The 19,855-nt window shown below is 38.0% G+C and overlaps 1 protein-coding gene across 1 annotated transcript; it reads left to right on the plus strand.

Moving 5' to 3' along the window:
• The first annotated feature begins 602 nt into the window (after window positions 1-602).
• Window positions 603-15,247, plus strand: LOC106054281 (cholesterol 25-hydroxylase-like protein 1, member 2). Its single transcript, XM_056018306.1, has 6 exons — window positions 603-760; window positions 3,600-3,788; window positions 4,615-4,785; window positions 6,625-6,837; window positions 10,443-10,603; window positions 14,254-15,247. The coding sequence occupies exons 2-6, from the start codon at window positions 3,681-3,683 to the stop codon at window positions 14,525-14,527; spliced, it is 927 nt and encodes a 308-aa protein (XP_055874281.1). The 5' UTR covers window positions 603-760; window positions 3,600-3,680; the 3' UTR covers window positions 14,528-15,247.
• Window positions 15,248-19,855: the final 4,608 nt, after the last annotated feature.

Consider the following 19,855-nt stretch of genomic DNA (forward strand, 5'->3'; position numbering starts at 1 on the left):
GTATGTTAGGTTGATATGAAACGTGTAAATATTCTATGAAAACTGACTCCTAGAGTTTCTTTTGTTCTAGAAAGGGTGCTGCATATCGCTTGCCATTCTTTGTCAGCACGTGTTCTTACTATGTTAAGGCTATGGACTGTGTTAACTCTTTCTCTCCGAACTGACGATACCAGCGTTGATTCCACCAGAATGTGGTAAATAATTACGGAGAAAAAGAGTTAAAGCCTGTCAAGACGGACATAGATTTTGATTTAATTGTTTTTAATGTCTAGAACAATTCGATACTGTAAATATTGTTTTTTTCGACAGTTTAGAGCAAATTGATCGACTATTGATCTGTTCCAATCTCCTTTCCTTAACGTGTCTTTAGCACTCAATTCAACTTCTAGCACCCAGGAAAACGCCTATGTCAATAACTGGTGTACATTTCCTATCATAGTCAATATCTGTTACAACATAACCCACGCGCTTGCATAAGCACACACACCCTCACATACACTGACACACATGCGGACACATTTGATAAGAGAGAAAAAAAAATTGTACATTTTTTGTGACCTACAGTTTTTTTTTCCCGCGTTCTGCCAATCAAGATAGAGGGAAGTGCGATAACAACGTTAAGGTTACGAGGTTACGTGACTGCTCTGGATTGTAACACAGGCGTAATCTCGTCTGCTAGATCTAGCTACCCGACTATGACTTAAATCACGACTAAATAGATCTATCTGAATCACGAGCAGTGGGGAGAAGGTTTTTGAAGGTAACTTTTAAACTTTTATTGTTTGTTTGTTTGACATGTTTCGGATGTTTCTTCAGAGTTGAAGATAATTACTTCCTAGTCCAAACCTCCCGCAGAACGACGTGGGATGGGAGCGGGCAGAGTTTGAACCCTGGAACATCGATAAAACTGAACGACAGTCCAGACGCACGACCAGTTCTTGTAGAACTCAATGTCTGCTGCTACAAAAATAATAATAATAATAATACATAAATAGAATTAGATTTTGGATCCGATTTCTGGAAGAGCGCTATACAGAGGATTAATTATAATCATTATAATAATAATTGAGCCATCTGTGTCTCTCGGAAACTTGGCATTAGTAAAGTTGTATTGTGATTTCTTTAGATTTATAGACAATTTACACGCGAATTTTCCATAGTCGCGTTAAATATATTGATTTGATTTTAGGTCAAGACATTTTAAATAAATCGATAAAAAAGGTCATTTCAAATGAAGCCTGATTAAATCTATAAACAATTATTACATAAATACGTCACGATAGTCCCGAGCTCCAATCCAGCTGCTAATTAAAGACTAAAATGAAAAGGATAGCAATTCGTGCTGCCGACAAAACTGTTGAGCTGTAGTGATGGTCAAAGATAATAGTTTCTAAAAATAGCTTAAATAAAAAAAAAAAAAAGAAGAAGCACGCCAGCAACTTAAAATAATTTTAATGAACTAGAAGCTTATATTTGTTATATAGATATAACCTGAAATCATGAAACACACAGTTGAGTAGCAATCAGAAGGTGTGATAGAAAATGGATATTCCTGAAAAAAATAGATAAGAGAACCAGAGTTACAGAAGATATTTGATATTTCTGAACTTGTCCACATAGTACCAAACTACCCATGGTTTTGATGCAAAGTACTTTTAATTAAGGATAGAGTACATCAAGAATACATTGGTATCTAAAAAAAAATCTCATATACCGTCATTAGAATTTTTTTGGTATACAAGGAGGCAAAATTGTTGGTGAATCCAGTGTGCAGAATACGGAAGTGTTGATACGCTATGTATTTTACTAAACCGTATAATCCTTTCTGTGAACTTTTCAGGACTGTAGACTAACATTTCCAAGCTCTTTCACTTCTGGAGCAAAGTAATTTTTTTTTAAATTTAGTTGGCAACAGTAATCTTTGAATATAATGACCTTGACATTGTTTATTTGATTTATTTCAATAAATCCCTATATTCCTCTTTTTTTTTAATTCTTACCTTGGTTCCATTATATCTCCAGCTTATTTCTTCATATCGCGTTCTCTTCTTTGTATCTCTTACAGCGTTTTATTATTTAAAGAAAGTCAGCGGTATTTATTTAAAAAATGAATTCGCCAACAAAGAGTAAAGTTTAGAAAATCACTAATAACCGTAAAACCATACTGGTTTCTTCTTATTTTAAATTTTACTGGCTTGCTCCATTTATTTTCGGGAAAGTAGGTTGGCAGTTGGCAAGTGTGTTTTTGCCATGAATATGCAAAGTTCTTTCAGTCCTTCTATATGGACATGGACACTATACAGAAAGCAACTATGGCTACTTGATCGCTTTCACCAAAGATGCTTGCGCTCCATCATGGACATACGGTGGCAAAACCGCACTACAAACAGCGATGTCCTTCTGAACGCCGGCATGGGCAGTATAGAGGGACTTCTTATGGTCCGACAGTTACGCTGGGCAGGGCACGTATCCGGTATGGGAGACGAACGTATGCCAAAGGCTGTCTTTTTTGGTGAGCTAAAAGGTGGTCGACGTAACAGAGGCGCCCCACGGAAACGCTTCAAAGACCAGATTAGGCGCCAACTTGCATTAGCTGACATAGAAGAGAGCACCTGGTTGCATGCGGCCTCAGAACGAGACAGCTGGAGGTCACTCACAAAGGCCGCGGGATACACATTTGAGATCAAAAGAAAATCCGCTGCAGAGGACAGCCGCAAACGGCGAAAAGAAAATCTAAATCGACCACCGGCAGACAATGGTTATGCTTGCCCTGAATGTGGCATAATATATAGGTCACAGCTTGGGCTGATTTAGCCACGGGAAATACTATATTAATCTTCGGACTGGAAGACAAGCCTTATTATTATTATAATATCGCCAGCATATTTCTTCGTATCGCTTTCTCTTCTTTCTCTATCTTAGAGCATTTAATTGTTTAAAGAAATTCAACTGCATTTTTTTTAAATGAATTTCTTAAGAAAGAGCAAAGCTTAGAGAATTACTAATAACCGTGAAACCATACTGGTTTCGTTTTAGTTTAAATTTCACTTGCCTACTTCGTTTAGTTTCGAGAAAGTAGGTTGGCAGTTGGCAGGTGTGTATTTGCCATGATTATGCAAAGTTAACTATCAAAAGCTAATACTAGACTTTTGAACTATCTTACAGCATCATCTCAGCTGAAATTAAAAAGTATGAGCCTTTAGGTGAACAGAAGTTCAAACACCTTTTGACACTCATTTTATTCTAGAAATTGATTTCTGCCTCTACACCTCATGTAAATTTTGAAAAGTAAGAACAGAGGTCGATAAATCGATTTTTCTACAGAGATTACCGGTATTAAGATTTGGAAACTCAATACCGCTACTTAAGAAACATCGAGGCTTCCTTGTATAGGACCTTGAAACAGTGTTTCCCGAACTGTGTTCTGCAGAACCCAGGCAACAACGTGAATTAATCTCTCTAAAAAATAAGCAAAGTGTTCCACTAAATACTCTGAATATGAAAAGTGTTCCGTTAAGGAACAAGTTTGAGAAGCAATGCCTTAAAAGTTATGTTAGTATGTATCATATCCTTGAGTTTATATTCTTTTTTTCTTTCAGAACTGAATGTGTAACATCAAGGGAGGTAGCCGATGTCAGCTTCAAAATTTCTATAATTTGGATTACATTCCTTGAGTAAAAATGGAGATTCCCAAAATATTGAATGCGACTGGATTTTCCAATGCTACAAAAATTGTTACGGAATATTTGACTCCAAGCTTTCTCAGAACTGAACGACCTTTGTTACAAGTAAATTTATTTGTTACGGCAATTGTCTTTTTGTCTTATATCTCTAGATCTACACATTTATTCTAAAGAAAAAAAAAGTTAATTTAGATTCAAAGAGTTGAAGTCAATTAGATTTACCACGACATCAGGCAATGCAGAACGACTGTTCGACATAATCCTATTGACTCCCAGTGGAACAAAGGGCCATAAGAGTACTTCGCCATCGGACTCTGTTCTAGGCAGTTCCCCTCAGTTGGGTCTATATCCATCCTGTTGGTCTGTATCTGTTTGTATCTGTTACCCTTCACGTCTCTGTGACATACGACTTAATTAGAAAGCCAAAATAATAGTCCATGCCATTTCATGGATTGTCTAGTGTCGTGCAGAACTCTGACGTGGCAACGAGCTATTGGTCTCCATTGCCCACAGGTTGTCAGTGTTGAGGCCATCTAGAACGCATGGCCTCGGTTGGGGGCAATGAAATGGAAGAAAATTATACAGCTGTAGATTTAACATCGTATCGTATTGTAATGTTTTAATGAGACTTTGCAAATTTAAAATTATCTGTTAGGCTTGGTGCACTCATGGCGTTGCTCATACGGCTCAGTCCTTTCAGTTGTTTTGAATTATTTCAATTTCTATAGGCCTACACAGAGTTATCCTTAAAATGTTACTATTATTTGATTTACTTAATTTTTAAATTCTGAATTATTTTATTTTAGTAATTTGAAAAAAACAACAACAACAACTGTTCAAATATATACATAGATATCCTTAAAATTTTTTACTATTTGTCGGATTTACTTAACTTTTTAATTCTGAATTATTTTTTTTTAATCATTAACAGATTATTTGGGACCTACGTTTGGGTTACGAGCCCTACCTGGCGTCGCCTCTGTTCCCCGTGTTTCTTTCAGTCATCTTCTACTTTGCCCTGTGTTTACCTTTTATGCTTTTTGATATCTTCTGCAAGAAGCAAGTCTGGTACCGGAAGTACAAGATACAGATAGACAAAGAGGTAAGAGAGTTTGATCTGCATCTTTAGAGGCATTTTTATACGGTACAAGCCTGCGGGACGGGTTTACCCGATTCGTCTAAACTTTTCTCTCTTTAATAGAGATAATTATAGGTATTTTCTTTTATTTTTAGGGCTCCCCAGTTGTGGCAGGGCATTAAAGACACTCTACGGTCTTTGCCATGACATAATAAACATTTATGCCATGTTTTATCAAGATTGGTCAAACGGTTTTGATTTCTATGCTAGACATACATACATACATACATACATACATACATACATACATACATACATACATACATACATACATACATACATACATACATACATACATACATGCATACATACATACATACATACATACATACATACATACATACATACATACATACATACATACATACATACAAACATACATACATACATACATACATACATGCATGCATGCATACATACATACATACATACATACATACATACATACATACATACAAACATACAAACATACATACATACATACATACATACATACATACATACATACATACATTACATACATACATACATACATACATACATACATACATACATACATACATACATACAAACATACAAACATACATACATACATACATACATACATACATACAAACATACATACATACATACATACATACATACATACATACAAACATACATGCATACATACACACATACATACACACATACATACATACATACATACATACATACATACATACATACATACATACATACATACATACATACATACATACATACATACATACATACATACATACATACATACATACATAAAGCTTGTCTTCGAGTTCGAAGACTAGTGAGGAATGCAGTATTTTCCGTGGCTGCGCAGCCCCAGCTGTGACCTACATATTTTGCCACTTCCATAGCAAGCATAACCAATACATACATACATACGCCTTACTTTATGCTTTATATATTAGATTTGCAAACAATCAAGCCTAGACGTTCATAATAGATTGTCCAGTTAACAGGACCAGTACGTTGTCTTCGTACTTTTAAGATTTCTATGATTTCATATTCTTCTTCTTCTAGCCAGCTTTTTGCTGCTGAGCTGTGAGATTTTTTGCAGACTGTGCTAAAGATAAAATATAAAGTTTGAAATTGATTGCACCATATGACTCTTTTTATCTTTTGAAGACGGTGGTTGCGCCCAGAGGAATCGCGGGCGAAGAATACATCTTCAAGGCAAACTAAACAGGCCAATTCCGGGGCTGTACAATTTACTACAGTTTGTGCATTAGAAGACTATGTCTTTGAGCTATCAGATGAAATATTATTCAGATTGGGAAGTTTTCGGTCTTTCGAATGTCTAAGGCCACATCACAAGGTCCTCTAGTCTCGCAAAGACCTTCCTTCAGGGAACAGTACCAGGAAAAAGAAGAAGAGGCAGACAGAAAGCGTTTGGAAGACAACGTGAAAGAATGACCAGGCATATCCAAGGCAAAAGACTGTGAGGAAGAAAGAAAGACGGTCGACCATCTTGTTTGGTGCCCCAGGGTTTAACAGACTAACACATACGTGAGGTTAGGTGAGATTAGGAAGGCTGACTCAGACCTTTTGTTCTCTGCAAGGGTCATACCAGCACGCGCAGCCGGTCCTTATGCGGTCCAATTTTGCGCAATGTCTTCCCTTCCTACTTGTAACGGTTACGGGCAATTTGATGACCAAAATGACAATAGAATCCTTTAACAAAGGCTAGTTGGCAGATATTGCTAGGACATATATAAATACAGGCTAATTCCATGATTTTCTTTTCTTCTCATGTGTTTCCAGGTGACCAAAGAACACATTTATGACACACTCAACTTAACTTTCTGGAACCACGTCTTGTTCGTTATGCCAGGGGCCGTTGCCCAATGGATCTGGACTCCTGTCACACCTTTGCCGGATGAAGCACCCAGTATGTTTGAGTTCTGCTGGCATCAGTTGGCGGCTCTGGTCGTCTTTGATCTGCAGTATTATGTCTGGCACATGAGTCATCATAAAGTAAGTGAACATTCATCTTAAGCAAGATGCTTAACATGTAACATGGGAAGCGTGGTCGAGAGGCTAAGTACGCTAGAACTTGGCTTGGCTTGGCACTGAAGGGGGGCTAGAAGTTTGATACCCGACTCGGGCAGAGTTGTGTTTACTGAGCGCCCAAAGGTAGCCCCTCCCCATTGGTTACACAAATGAAATTGGACCAGAGTTCTATGAGCATGATATAAGTCTCAATGTAGCGCTATATGAAAGCTATAATTTAATAATTTATTCAAACTCATTGGTATTCATTACATGGTAAAAATTAAAGTTCCCCTTTCAGACCTTGCGATCTATGGGGCAGATGATGAAAAGGTCATCTGTTTCTGTGGCCCACGGTTAACGAGGGTGTCATGTGGCCAGCAGAACGACCAACCGCCTTTACTTTTACCCAATTAATGTTAAGTACCCATTAGAGCTGGGTAGACTCAGAGGCGCCCTAAATATCCCGAAAATCAAAATCCAAGTCTTCATCTTGATTCGAACCCAGGACCCCAGGTTTGGAAGCAAAGCTCTTTACCACTCAGCCACCGCGCCTCCTCATTACAAGGATTTTAAATATGTCTATATTCTTTTGGTAGTTAGTCTATTTTATTAATTTTACTCCTTTCATATTCTGGATGGAACGTAGAACTATAGGCCTACGTTGATGATCTTGTTAAAAATTGTAGCTACAAGTTTAGCATATTTTTTTCTGAAGTTTTAGCTAGAGTTGGCACAAGATTTTCTTCCTGACAAACTTACCATTTCAGACTTTAACAAAAAAAGCAGCAGTAAGATTAAAATTATTCAAATGAAGGCGGGAATCAATAATGGTAAACTCAACATTTTCTGGATATGTCGTACTAGTTAACTTTTAATACATTAAACCGCTTCGAAGGTAAATTAACATGTAAATGTCAGAATTATAATGTCACCATTAGGTCAAACTAATATAATAGTCGTTTTGAATATTGATATCTAGTTTTGAAATAATGGCGCGTGACGATCTAAGTCTAAGTCTATGTAAGAAATGATAGTATTTAGTTACGTTTTCGAATTTATCTTATCTAATCTTATCTTATCTTATATAATACAGACGTTACTTCAAAAAAGAAGATGATTACGTCCTACGCGTCATGCATTTAGTCATGCATATTAACCAATGACTTAAATTCTGCCAAGTCATTGGTTTTTCTGGCTAGCTCAGGCAACCCATTCCATGCTCTAATAGCACTAGGGAAGAAGGAGTATTTGTACAAATTTGTCCTAGCATGTGGAACGAGGAATGTGCCTGTATCTTTGTGTCTTTCAGAGTATTTTATTAAATTTTGTTTTTGTATTTGAAGATTATGGTTCAGTGTTTTATGTATAATTGCTACTTTACTTTTGAGTCTTTCCTTGCTTTTATATTGTGATTATCGCAGGCTAGCTTAGGTACTGAAAAAATACCCAGCACAGACTCTAGGAAATTCTTAGAGTTATAAAAGATGAACACAATAGTTATGTAAAAAAGATAAAGCAGGAACAGTAATCTCTAATTTTATTATAACATTTACGTACTGCCCTGATATTGACTATATCTCAACCTTTGACCCCATAACAGATGCTAGCTTATGTATGTCCTAATTGATAAAAATCTTTGATAACTTTCCCTGCCGTACTTGGTTTCTGACTGAGACTGAAGGGACTAGTGTAACGCATTGTTCACATTGGCTGGCCTAGACAAGGTGAAGGTTGTAGCGTTTATCTCAATTGTTCGACTTGGGGCCCTCCAGAGTGTTATGATTTTATTACGCTTTGTTGGCAAGACAAAAAAAAAATACAAATGAGCCATTTTTAAGCATGATAAGCAAGTTTATGAATGAAGTTTCTGTTACATGCTATACTAGCTTGCTTAGGTACTGATTTTTTTCTCTCATCATGTGAAAGAGGCATGGTGGCTGAGTGGTAAAGCACTTGGCTTCCGAACCGGGGGGTTCCGGGTTTGAATCCTTATGAAGAATTTGATTTTAAATTTCGGGATCTTTAGGGGTGACTCTGAGTCCACCCGTTTCTAATGGGTACCTGACTATAGCTGGGGAAAGTAAAGGCGGTTAGTCGTTGTGCTGGCCAGTTGACACCCTAGTTAAACGTAGGCCACAGAAACATATAACCTTCACATCATCTGACCTATAGATCGCAAGGTCTGAAAGAGGAACTTTTAGCATGTTGTGAACATTACTAATAGGTAATAAATACAATTTTTTTCTTTCTTCATCCACTTAAGAAATCCTCCATTGACATTTAACTCTTTTTTTTTTTGTGGCTACGATAGAATACTTTTCTATCACAATTACTGTTGTGACATGGTTACTATGTGTGGTCAACCGTGACCGTACCGGGGAGTTAGGGGACTTGCGGGAAGTCACGTGTGTGTTGTAAACAAGAAGAAGGAAGTCATCTAGTGGAGTTGTTCTGTATATAATGTTAGCCTTGTATATATGTTATCTTGAAATGCTTCACAATTAAAAGGCACTTTATAATTAAAGATACTTGTTTCTTCACAATTACTTTCCTCTTACTTTTAACCACTTTCTCTTATTACTTTTCACTACATTCTTTTACTTCTCATCTCTTTCTCACACCTTATCTTACTTTCTGAGGCAAATAGGTTTGGCGACGATAGATGAATTTTCTTTCACATTCACTTTCCTCTTTACTTTTCACTACATTCTCTTACTTCTTTCTCACACTTAATCTCACACTTAATGGCTCCCTGGTCGTGCGGTTTGCGCGCTGGACATTCCTTCGGATTTAACGACGGTCGAGGGTTCAAACCCTGCCCGCTCCCATCCCCCGTCGTCCTGCGGGAGGTTTGGACTAGGAAGTAAACTATCTTCAACTCTGAAGGAACATCCGAAACATGTAAAACATTTTACAAACATTTTTACTTTCTGTGGCCAATGAGTTTACGCGGTCACTTGAAACACTGCACTTTATTTGCCATCTTAGAAATAGGTGTCATTGCCATCAGGGCCGGTCTTAGCCCACTGCAAACTATGCGGTCGCAGTGGGCCCCGCTCTTTCATAGGCCCCGAGCTAATTGTAAGTGTAAATTATTAAATTAAATCATTATAACTTATTTATAATAATAAGGTTTCCATGGCATCCTGATTTTCAGGAAATCTCCTGAAAAGGCAAAATATACGAAAAAGTCCTGGAAATCTGGAATTATTAAAATCTCCTGAAAAATGGACGATATTTTCATTTTCGGGGTGCCAATAAATAAAAACAGCATTGCGATCTTTAATTTTTAAAAATTTATTGCAAAGACGAAAGTGTTTTCTAACTAAAATAATCTTAATTTTGACATTATGCTTATCCCTACCCAGACTAGGCCCCGCGCAATCCGTTTCGCATAGGGCCCCGCAATTGCTAGAATCAGCCCTGATTGCCATTATTATCATTATCTTACATTCTGATACTGTAATCTTCGCCATTATTTTGTTGTCGATTTTTGTTTTGAATATTGTGAACTTTTAGTTCTTCTCCCAAAAATAATGAACAATTATGTTCTTATAATAAAATTGTATGTTGTCTACTTTTAACAGATACGCTTTTTGTACAAACATATTCACGCTGTCCATCACCGTTACAGCAGTCCGTTTGTCTGGGTCACTCAGTATCTGCATCCCTGGGAGCTGGTAACTGTTGGCTTCTTGACCACCACCAACACCTGGTTCTTCAACTCACATCCACTGACTGTATGGAGGTGAGTTCAACTGACTTAGACTTAGCACGCTCTATCGTTTCTAAGGGAATGCGTCGCGGGGAGATGTAGCAGACAATCTGTTGGTAGTTGCGAGTTCCGTAAACGGAAGGGATGTTCTTACTTTTTATTCGAATTTATCGGCCCTGAAGCAAAAGTAGGCTGCGCTGGACTGTCGTTCGGTCGTTTCAATGGTACCGGGTTCATATTCTTCCCGTTGCTATCTCACGTTGTCCTGCAGGAGACTTGGGCTAGGAAGTAAATTATCTTCAAGTCTGAAGGAATGTCCGAAACATGTCAAACATTTTACAAACATTTACAAACTTTGTCCCTCAATGAATGAGATAAAGAAAGAAAATAAGTGATTTGCTTAATGTTACTTTTTTTTCCCTATAAGATATGCAATGGTACCCAACTTACGGTCCTTGGGCCATATCCAGCCCTAAGGTGCGGCATATCTGACCTATCAAAACGTTTGCCCAAAGGACATAATGAAACAGCAGAAACTTGGTTTGATAGGACTCCGCTTTTTTATTCTGCTTTGCGGCCCTTGAAACGCTTGTGGCTAACTTAAACACACAGGTGGCCAGAAAAAAAAAAGTGATCAACACTTGTATGCGGTGTTGTTACATCCAGGGCCGGCCTTGGGCATAATCAAATTAGGCAACCGCCTAGGGATTGGTTGGGGCTTCGCACAGGACTCTGCAACATTTTTTTACAGAAGAAATAGTAAAACTTGTCCTCAATGTTATTGTTGGACTACACTAGATTTTTAATAAATTGCATAATTTTATTTTTTTTCGCTGCATATTTTTTTTTTTTTATTTTTCAATTTCATTTAGGGCCACCAAATTTATTTTGCCTAATGCCTCCGATTATCTAAGGCTGGCCCTGTTTCCTTCCTGTTCTATTCACGACCACATATTTTCAGACGTAGTACACCTATCTGTGTATCATTACGCTACAATACCTATTCTAAACAAAAACAAATGGGATTACGACATAGTGTGCCTACGTGGCATAATGAACTTTGGCATCGGCGTCTGTTTCCACGTGCTGTTTATCACATACGTAATCATAACTAGAGGTTATGATAAAAGAAAAATGTGTAATTTAGATCACTGTGTCACTGAACCATTGACAAGCAGTTATCTTTGATGTTATGTATAACTTAAGGACACTAATAGTTGACTTCTAACTGATAGCCTTGTTGAATAGATTATTGAGAAGATCGATTACTAATTGATTGCTAATTATCTTGTATTAATCAGGCCCGGCCTTAGGCCGATTTGACTGATTCCCAACATTGGACCCGGCGCCTGGCAGGGGCTCCGCAATTTTAAATTTAGCATATCAGTCTGTCATGTTTCTTGTTACAGGCCAATAAATAGGGCTTATAGGGTTAACATATGTAGTGTATCGTACCATTGACGTAGCTTTAATTAACCCACTGGCGCCTATTGAGATACTTCTAGGCATATTGTATAATAAATGTTTATATAATGATCTAATTAGGCCTAATACTAATAGGTGTTATTGTTAAAAAAAATTAGAGATGGGTCTCGTGAACATCCATTAAGTTGGGCCCCGCAATTCGCAAGGCCGGCCTTGATATTAACAAAATAGCAGAAATACAAAGTTATGGTGACAGTAATATAAACCAGTGAAACCTTACCCAACGGCCCGTGGGACGTATCTGGCACGTGACGCAGTGCTTTACGACCTCTCGAGACGTCTGCCCGAAATTAAGCCGAAGTTTGGTTGGGGCGCGACCAATTGTTATAGTAAGAATCAACACTGACTTGCGATGTCGCAGCCTGTAGGCAATGGAGGCCAATAGCTCGTTGTCAAGTCATACAGACATGTGGCGGGCAACTAGCGATTGGTCTCAATTGCCCATAGGTTGTGACGTTGTAAGTCAGTGCTCAGGCCTTCTATGACGATTGGTCTCGGGGGGCCCTTGCTCGGATTGCGGCTGTTACAGAATAGAAATATGAAGATATTCTCCGTAGTCGTGCGGCCTTCAGCCGCTTATAGCGGGCCCTAGACCCAGGGCCGGTCCTACAGAGTGCGGGGTCCTACGCGAAACGGATTGCGCGGGGCCCATTCTGGGTTGTGATAAGGATAATAAGTGAAAATTAAGATTTTGTATTAGAAAATAAATTCGTATTTTCATTTTATTCATTCTTTACTAAGCACAAAATCACTGTCAAATTAACTTTACAAGCCATCTACATTTGATAGTAGTTTTCCAACGAAAAGCAGATAAACTTTTCAAACTTAATAGAATCCTAAATGCTGCTGGCAAAATCATTGGCAAAAAACAAACCCCATTCGGGCAGTTGTTTGAGACAAACATCTATAAAAAAGCTAACAAGATCCTCGAAATAAAGAATCACCCTTTGTGTCAGGATTTTGTGATTTTACCATCACAAAAGAGATACAAGACACCGATAGCAAAGACAAACAGACACAAACACTCTTTTGTTCCCCTGGCAATCAAATCATTAAATAAGAACAATCTGGTATAAACTTTGTCACATGTAAATTATGAGTGCGTCTGGTGTGAATGTACACTTTGGTTTCTTATAGTTATAATGTTTTTTGTTTGGTGTAATGCACAAATTGTAAGACAAATTTCCTTACGGATAATAAAGATTATTATTATTATTATTATTATTATTATTAGATTTACTATCGACTAGCAAATTAATTAAGTATTTGAACTTTTCTTTTTTGGCTAAAATTCGCCTTATTATTAGATTTGTATTAAATGAAAGCTGACAATGACTTCTATTTTTTTAATCGCGAGTAGGAGGGACAACCCAAAATAGCAATTTTTGTCTGTTTTAAATGAGATTTGCATACGTTTCCAGAAGATTTTTAATAATTTCAGGAGATTTTCATGACTTTTTCGTATATTTTGCAATTTCAGGAGAATTCCAGGAACCTTTTTTAATAATAAGTTAAGATGGTTTACTTTAATAATTTACACCTAGATTTCGTGCGGGGCCTATGAAAGTGCGGGGCCCACTGCGGCGCATAGGTTGCAGTGGCCTAAGACCGGCCCTGCCTAGACCAGAGTATTACACTCTTACGTTACATATATAGCACAACGCACTCGAAGTAACGGTCGCTGCCATTTAGAACATTCAAGCAGGATGAAGAGCTCCAGGTCACGACTGCTCGTCAGAGACAATACTACCTTCTAATGCAGATGGCTCGTAAAGTTAATTTGACCGTGATTTTGTACTTAGTGAAGTATGAATAAAATGCAAAGACGAATTTTTTTTTTCTAACAGAAAATCTTAATTTTCACTTGTTATCCTTATCCCTACCCAGACTAGGCCCCGCGCAATCCGTTTCGCATAGGGACCCGTAATCTGTAGTGCCGGCCCTGTTTACAGTTGTTCGTGTTTTTTTTTTTTTTGTGTGTTTTTTTCCCTTGGTCGAGTTTGTATATAGTTTTGCTTTTTTTAAAAATGTTATAGGTATCCGCCCCATTTTAAAATATTTTTTTCTCTACGAAAGGGAGACAAACTAAATAAAAACATTTGCTTTTATTTTTGTTGTAATCAAGGAGAATGTTCTCCCTTGATTTTCATCTTTTTATATTGAGATTCAATATTGTGTCGTTTGTCTGTTCCTCTCAGCTACATGTTGGTCAGTATCATTGTCAGTGTCGAGGCTCACATCGGCTTCGACTTCCCCTTCCTTCTGCACAACCTTGACCCGACTGGCAACATTGGAGGCTCTCCGAAACACGACATGCACCACCAGAAGCCGCTGACCAACTACCAACCGTTCTTCAACCACTGGGACAAAATGTTTGGCTCCTACTGCCCTCCCATGAGTGGCGGTGGTATCAAGAGTCAGGCCTTGCTGGACTACGAAAAACGCGCCAAACAGTGCAAGAAAAATATTTAAATAACGGCTGCGGAGTTATCCGTCACGGTTATCTACCCTGGAAAATTTTACTCAAAATGAAGCCAGTTATTTGGCGGAAAAAATTTTTGAAAGGGTTTATATCTGGATTTTTAAAAAAAAACGAAACAATTCTATTAAAGATAAGGTTAATAACCTTTCCAACAGCAAGAAAGTGCCCTTCAAAAGAATGTTATAACATTATTTCTAAAGGTACAACTGATACAGTTTTTACACCACCTTCAAAGACTCAAATCTTCTGCATTTTTACCAGTGTAATGTGCAAAACATATTCTTTAATAATTTTACCATAAGAATATCTTTAAATTAAAAAATATATAATTTTTTTTTCTACCAATATATTTTTTGGCAGTAGGAACTACACGACTATAAAAGATTATCTAGCACAGGGAAACCATGGCTTTCCTGGCTTAGTCGTATAATTAAACCTGTTAAATTTTAAAGTCTCCCCCTCACGTTCAAAAGAAAAAAAAAAAGAAGTTCCACTTTCTCCATCAAAAACTCTTCCAGTCCATGTCAATATCCTTAAGCATTGCTAGCTCCGTCATCCAATCAGGGATATGCCACTGCCTTATGACGTTACAGCTATCAACTGCTGTAACTGATGGGCCCTCGAAAGTGGCTTGACTATACCCTTGCTTAGATTTCACCATATCTTCTCCTTGTGCCTATGTGTTTCAATGTATACTGAGACACCGATGTAAATCTAAATGCTTTGAAATAAATGATGTTTAGAAAAAAAAATCAGGCTCTAATGTTTATATGATCAGTGGCTTTCTTTGTTTGTTAGAGTATGGAACAATGTTTTAGAAAACAAAATGTTACTTACTAAAAAAAACAAGTTGTTTGAAAATATGGTATGTGTTTCTGGACCAAAAGAGACAAAACAGTGCATACTATAGTAATGAGGCTCTGGCGTAGAGACAGAGGTGGTGGGAATCGTGGTCGAGAGGCTAAGTTCAAGCGAACTTAGATTGACTTGGCTACCTATGAAGAGGGCTCGAGTTTTGACACCCGACTCAAGCAGAGTTTTGTTTACTGAGCGCCTAAAGGCTGCACGGAAAACCTTCTCCCAGAAACCCCCTCCCCCGACTGGTTCACAAATGAGATTGGACCATAGCGCTCTGAGCATGCTATATGCATCAAAGTAGCGCTATATGAAAACTAAAATTTATTTACATTTATTTAAGAAAAAATGTAGTGAATACGTAAAGACAGACCCACTAAACTAAGACACACATGAATGCACATAAACGGAAACAGTGAGTCGCATGAAATGCAGGCAATCACAGACACAAACATCCACTCACACTTAGACACATGAATGCACATAAGCGGACACACTGAGTCGCATGAAATGCAGGCAATCACAGACACAAACATCCACTCACACTTAGACACATGAATGCACATAAACGGACAAAGTGAGACGCATGAAATGCAGGCAATCACAGACACACACATCCACTCACACTTAGACACAATTTTAGAGAACTGTAATGAGAAGAAATGCAGACACATATGTAGTCATACAGAGACACACCGTGAAAGTGAAATGTGCATGACCACAGACACACTTACTGGGAAAGACGAAATAATGGAGTCATGTAAAATTGTTATAATTTGTCCATCGTGGTTCCATGATGACCACTTTTGTCATCCAAGGGGCTGAGGTCCTTGCACTGGGGTTTTAAGTGGCTGGTGAGGCCCATGTGAGCCCGGAATGCTCGGCTGCACACTGGGCAGGTTTTTCCAGCTGGAGCTAGTCATTGGCCTTGCTTTTTATTTTTTCTCTGACGCTTTTCTTCTTGTTCTCAACAATTTGTGCGCCACGCCATGACGCTCTGTCCTGTGCTACTGTCTCCCAAGTGGCTGGGTCAATGCTGAAGGCTTTCAGAGAAGCTTTGAGGGTGCCACTGAAGCGTTTTCTTTTTTTTCACCTTGTGAGCGCTTCCCTTCCCTTAATTAGCAACGAAGGAATCGTTAAGGGATGCAGGGGTCTTCCAATTCTGCAGATATAGCCTTCCCATTGCAACTGGGACTGCATCAGGATTATAACATTGTAATTCGACCAATCAAACACGTTTTTTTTTTATTTGCTGGAACGAACTGAATGAGTAAAAGAAAACCAATCAAGGTATCAAACTCAGTGGACTCGCAACACTTGATGTCACGTGATAGCCATTGTGTATTAAAATTAGATCGTAATTTGTATAGAAGAAATATATTATCACGTGGCACAAGTTTAGAGGACAGAATTGTTTAGCGATCATTTCAGCCTCAATAAAGAGAAACTCTTGTGCACCATAAAAGAAGACAAAATTAATGTTATTTATTAAGTTTATGAATATTCATTAAAGCCTAATACTCTGTTTTAAAAGTTTATTTAAAAAAGTAAAACTTTTTTTTTTTAAAGTACAAAGAGGAACAAGCGTTGCATTACGTACTGGACGGCTTATGTCCCTTAGTTATACTGACGCGGTATCAAGAATTATTACAAAACCATGAAATAGGCATTAAATAGGCGCGGTGGCTGAGCGGTAAAGCGCTTGGCTTCCGAACCGGGGACCGGGGTTCGAATTCTGGTGAAGACTGGGATTTTAAAGTTCGGGAACTTCGGGTGCCTCTGAGTCCACCCAGCTCTAATGGTACCTGACATTAGTTAGGGAAAAGTAAAGGCGGTAGGTCGTTGTGCTGGCCACATGACACCCTTGCTAACCGTAGGCCACAGAAACAGATGACCTTTATATCCTCTGCCCTATAGACCACAAGGTCTGAAAGGGAACTTAACTATGAAATAGGCATAGGTGCATAGGTATATAGGTATTTACTTTTGAATCTATCACAATCTTCCTCTTCTCGTGGTCTACCGCATTTCTTTATATCGCTTTATCTTCATTGTATTTTTTCCTGTAAGATAAACACTTATAAAGAAGCGTGAGAAGACAAATTGGAAGAAAATGTCACTTATTTATTAATTTTTATCCCGCATGAGAGACAGCCGCATGACAAATGCAATCTTCTTTGGCAAGCTTAGAGGAGGACTGCGTTACAGAGGTGCCAGAAATTCGGGAAAATATGCAGATCGCAACTGGGTTTCCGTAGTTATGTGAAACACTGCACTCAGCCTTAATCTTCGCAATCGAAGACATTGCCATTATTATCATTATACAAAAATTATGTCAAATAATTTACAATGATTAGGCCTACATAAAAAAATTAATCTCATTGTCACGACTTTCTTTCAAATCCAAAGAATAGTTCATCTTTAAAATACTAAATATTAGGCCTACTTTTTTTTTTTAGGTTTAATTGTAAATTTAGTTTTATTTTTAATATAAACATTATTATTGCTGAATTTACTACAAAATGAAATAAAGCTAATGGGAACCTTGTGACTGTGATAGTAAGTGTATGTGTTTTGAGTGGCTGGTAGTGCAGTGTGTGTGTGCCTGTGTATGAAATGACCAGTGGACCTTGAGTGTACATGGTTGAGTGAACAGCAGTGTGTCAGGACTGTCTGTTTGATTTGATTTGTTTGATTTGAGGCACATCGGCACAATTTAGACCATGTCGTGCCTGCAGTCCCTTAAGGACTACTCTCTCTCTAAACAACAAGGCCAGATTCTATACAGTCATATCATTAAAATCAAGGTCTATTCACAGTTAAAATAGTAAAGGTAGTAAAAATTTAAATATTTGGTAAAAATCTAATGTAAATAGTGCATGTTCACAAATTCATAAATCAGATCTTCGTAGATAGCCCCACTTCCCGGATAAAGCCCAGTACCTTCCCAGGGTCGACATTATCATATAGTGTATTTAAATTAGTGACTCTAAAATATTTCGCCCTGACATCCTGGTATCTGGGGCAATCAACGAGGATATGTTCCACGGTGAGGCGAGAGTCACAGTACTCACAAAGTGGGGGCTCCTCTTTCTTCAGTACAAAAGAGTGCGTGATGTAGGTGTGGCCAATCCTAAGTCTGGACATGGTCGTGCTACCACGCCTTGTCAGACCCTTAGATGTGGGCCGTCACCTGACATCCGCCACAATCTGCCTGAGTTTACTGTGAGTCTCAGCCTCCCATCGGTTCTGCCACTCTCGATAGGTGGCAGAGGCAATACTTTGTCTCAGGTCCGAGTAGGGAATTTGGGTTCCTGACACCGCATGATTTAGGGCTCTCTTTGCTTCTCTGTCTGCGGCTTCGTTTCCCTCAATGCCAACATGGGAGGGGACCCAGATGAAGGTGACATCCCTACGGTCGGTTGTTATTTGGTCCAACAGCTTCAGGCTCTTATGTACCAATGGGATGTCAGTCTTCATCCGCCCCAAAGCTTGCAATGCAGATTTGGAGTCAGAGCAGATTATAAATTTCCTCCTTTCTGATGCTTTTACGGCCATAAGTGCAAGCAATATTGCGTGCAATTCGGCCGTAAAGATGGAGCAGCCATCGGGGAGTCTACGGGAGATTGTTTTGTTCCGAAAGGAGCAGGCACACGCGACCTTTCCCTCCATTTTGGATAGGACTGTCTGTAAAAGGTGGTCAGTTGAGAGAACAAGTGGCTGGAGTAAAGAACATAAATAGAGACAAATAAAATCATTGTGTTTCTTGAAGCTCATGTTGTTTTACTGTGTCTATTTCAGTGACTCCTGTAGTCTAACAATATTAGAAATTTCGTTGCTTTAAGTTAGCCAAAGCAAGGCTAAATCTGGGTTAACCATGTATGTTGATGGAAAAGCTAACAAGTAATTCCATATTCGACCAAAGTTTTGAAATGTTACTGAAACATTTAAGTGCAGCTATATCTCTGTTGTGCCTTCTATGTTAACATTTATTTTACTGAAGACACAATTTTTTAATCTATTTTTTTCCTGCAACTCAATTTGAACATGTTTAAGAATTGTCATTTATATGTTTTTTTTAATTACATCCTAGAAGCAAATCGTCATTTCTTCATAGAGCATTGTAAGGTGAATTGCATAGATATCGATGTCTTTAAGTAGTAAACCATTAATCAACAAACAAGTTATGTGAGATTGTAAAACCCTTTAAAATAGATTTAATATCTCTATAAAAAAGAAAATTATATAATCAATGAAAGTCAATTTCTTTCCTTGCAGTCGGAGCTTGGTTTCATTAATTTGTCTTAGATGCCTACCATGTAAAAGAATTTTTTTTAGCCTGCTTTAAGTCATCGCCAACCGTTGAATTTTCCTGTTTCTAAAAAAACCTTCCAAAACTGTATTTAAGAGCTTAGCAAAACGAGCAATAACAACTCCCTTTTGAAATCCAGTTTACAATAAGA

The sequence above is a fragment of the Biomphalaria glabrata genome, chromosome 1, assembly GCF_947242115.1.
Source record: "Biomphalaria glabrata chromosome 1, xgBioGlab47.1, whole genome shotgun sequence".
In the NCBI taxonomy this organism is placed as follows: Eukaryota; Metazoa; Mollusca; class Gastropoda; family Planorbidae; genus Biomphalaria; species Biomphalaria glabrata.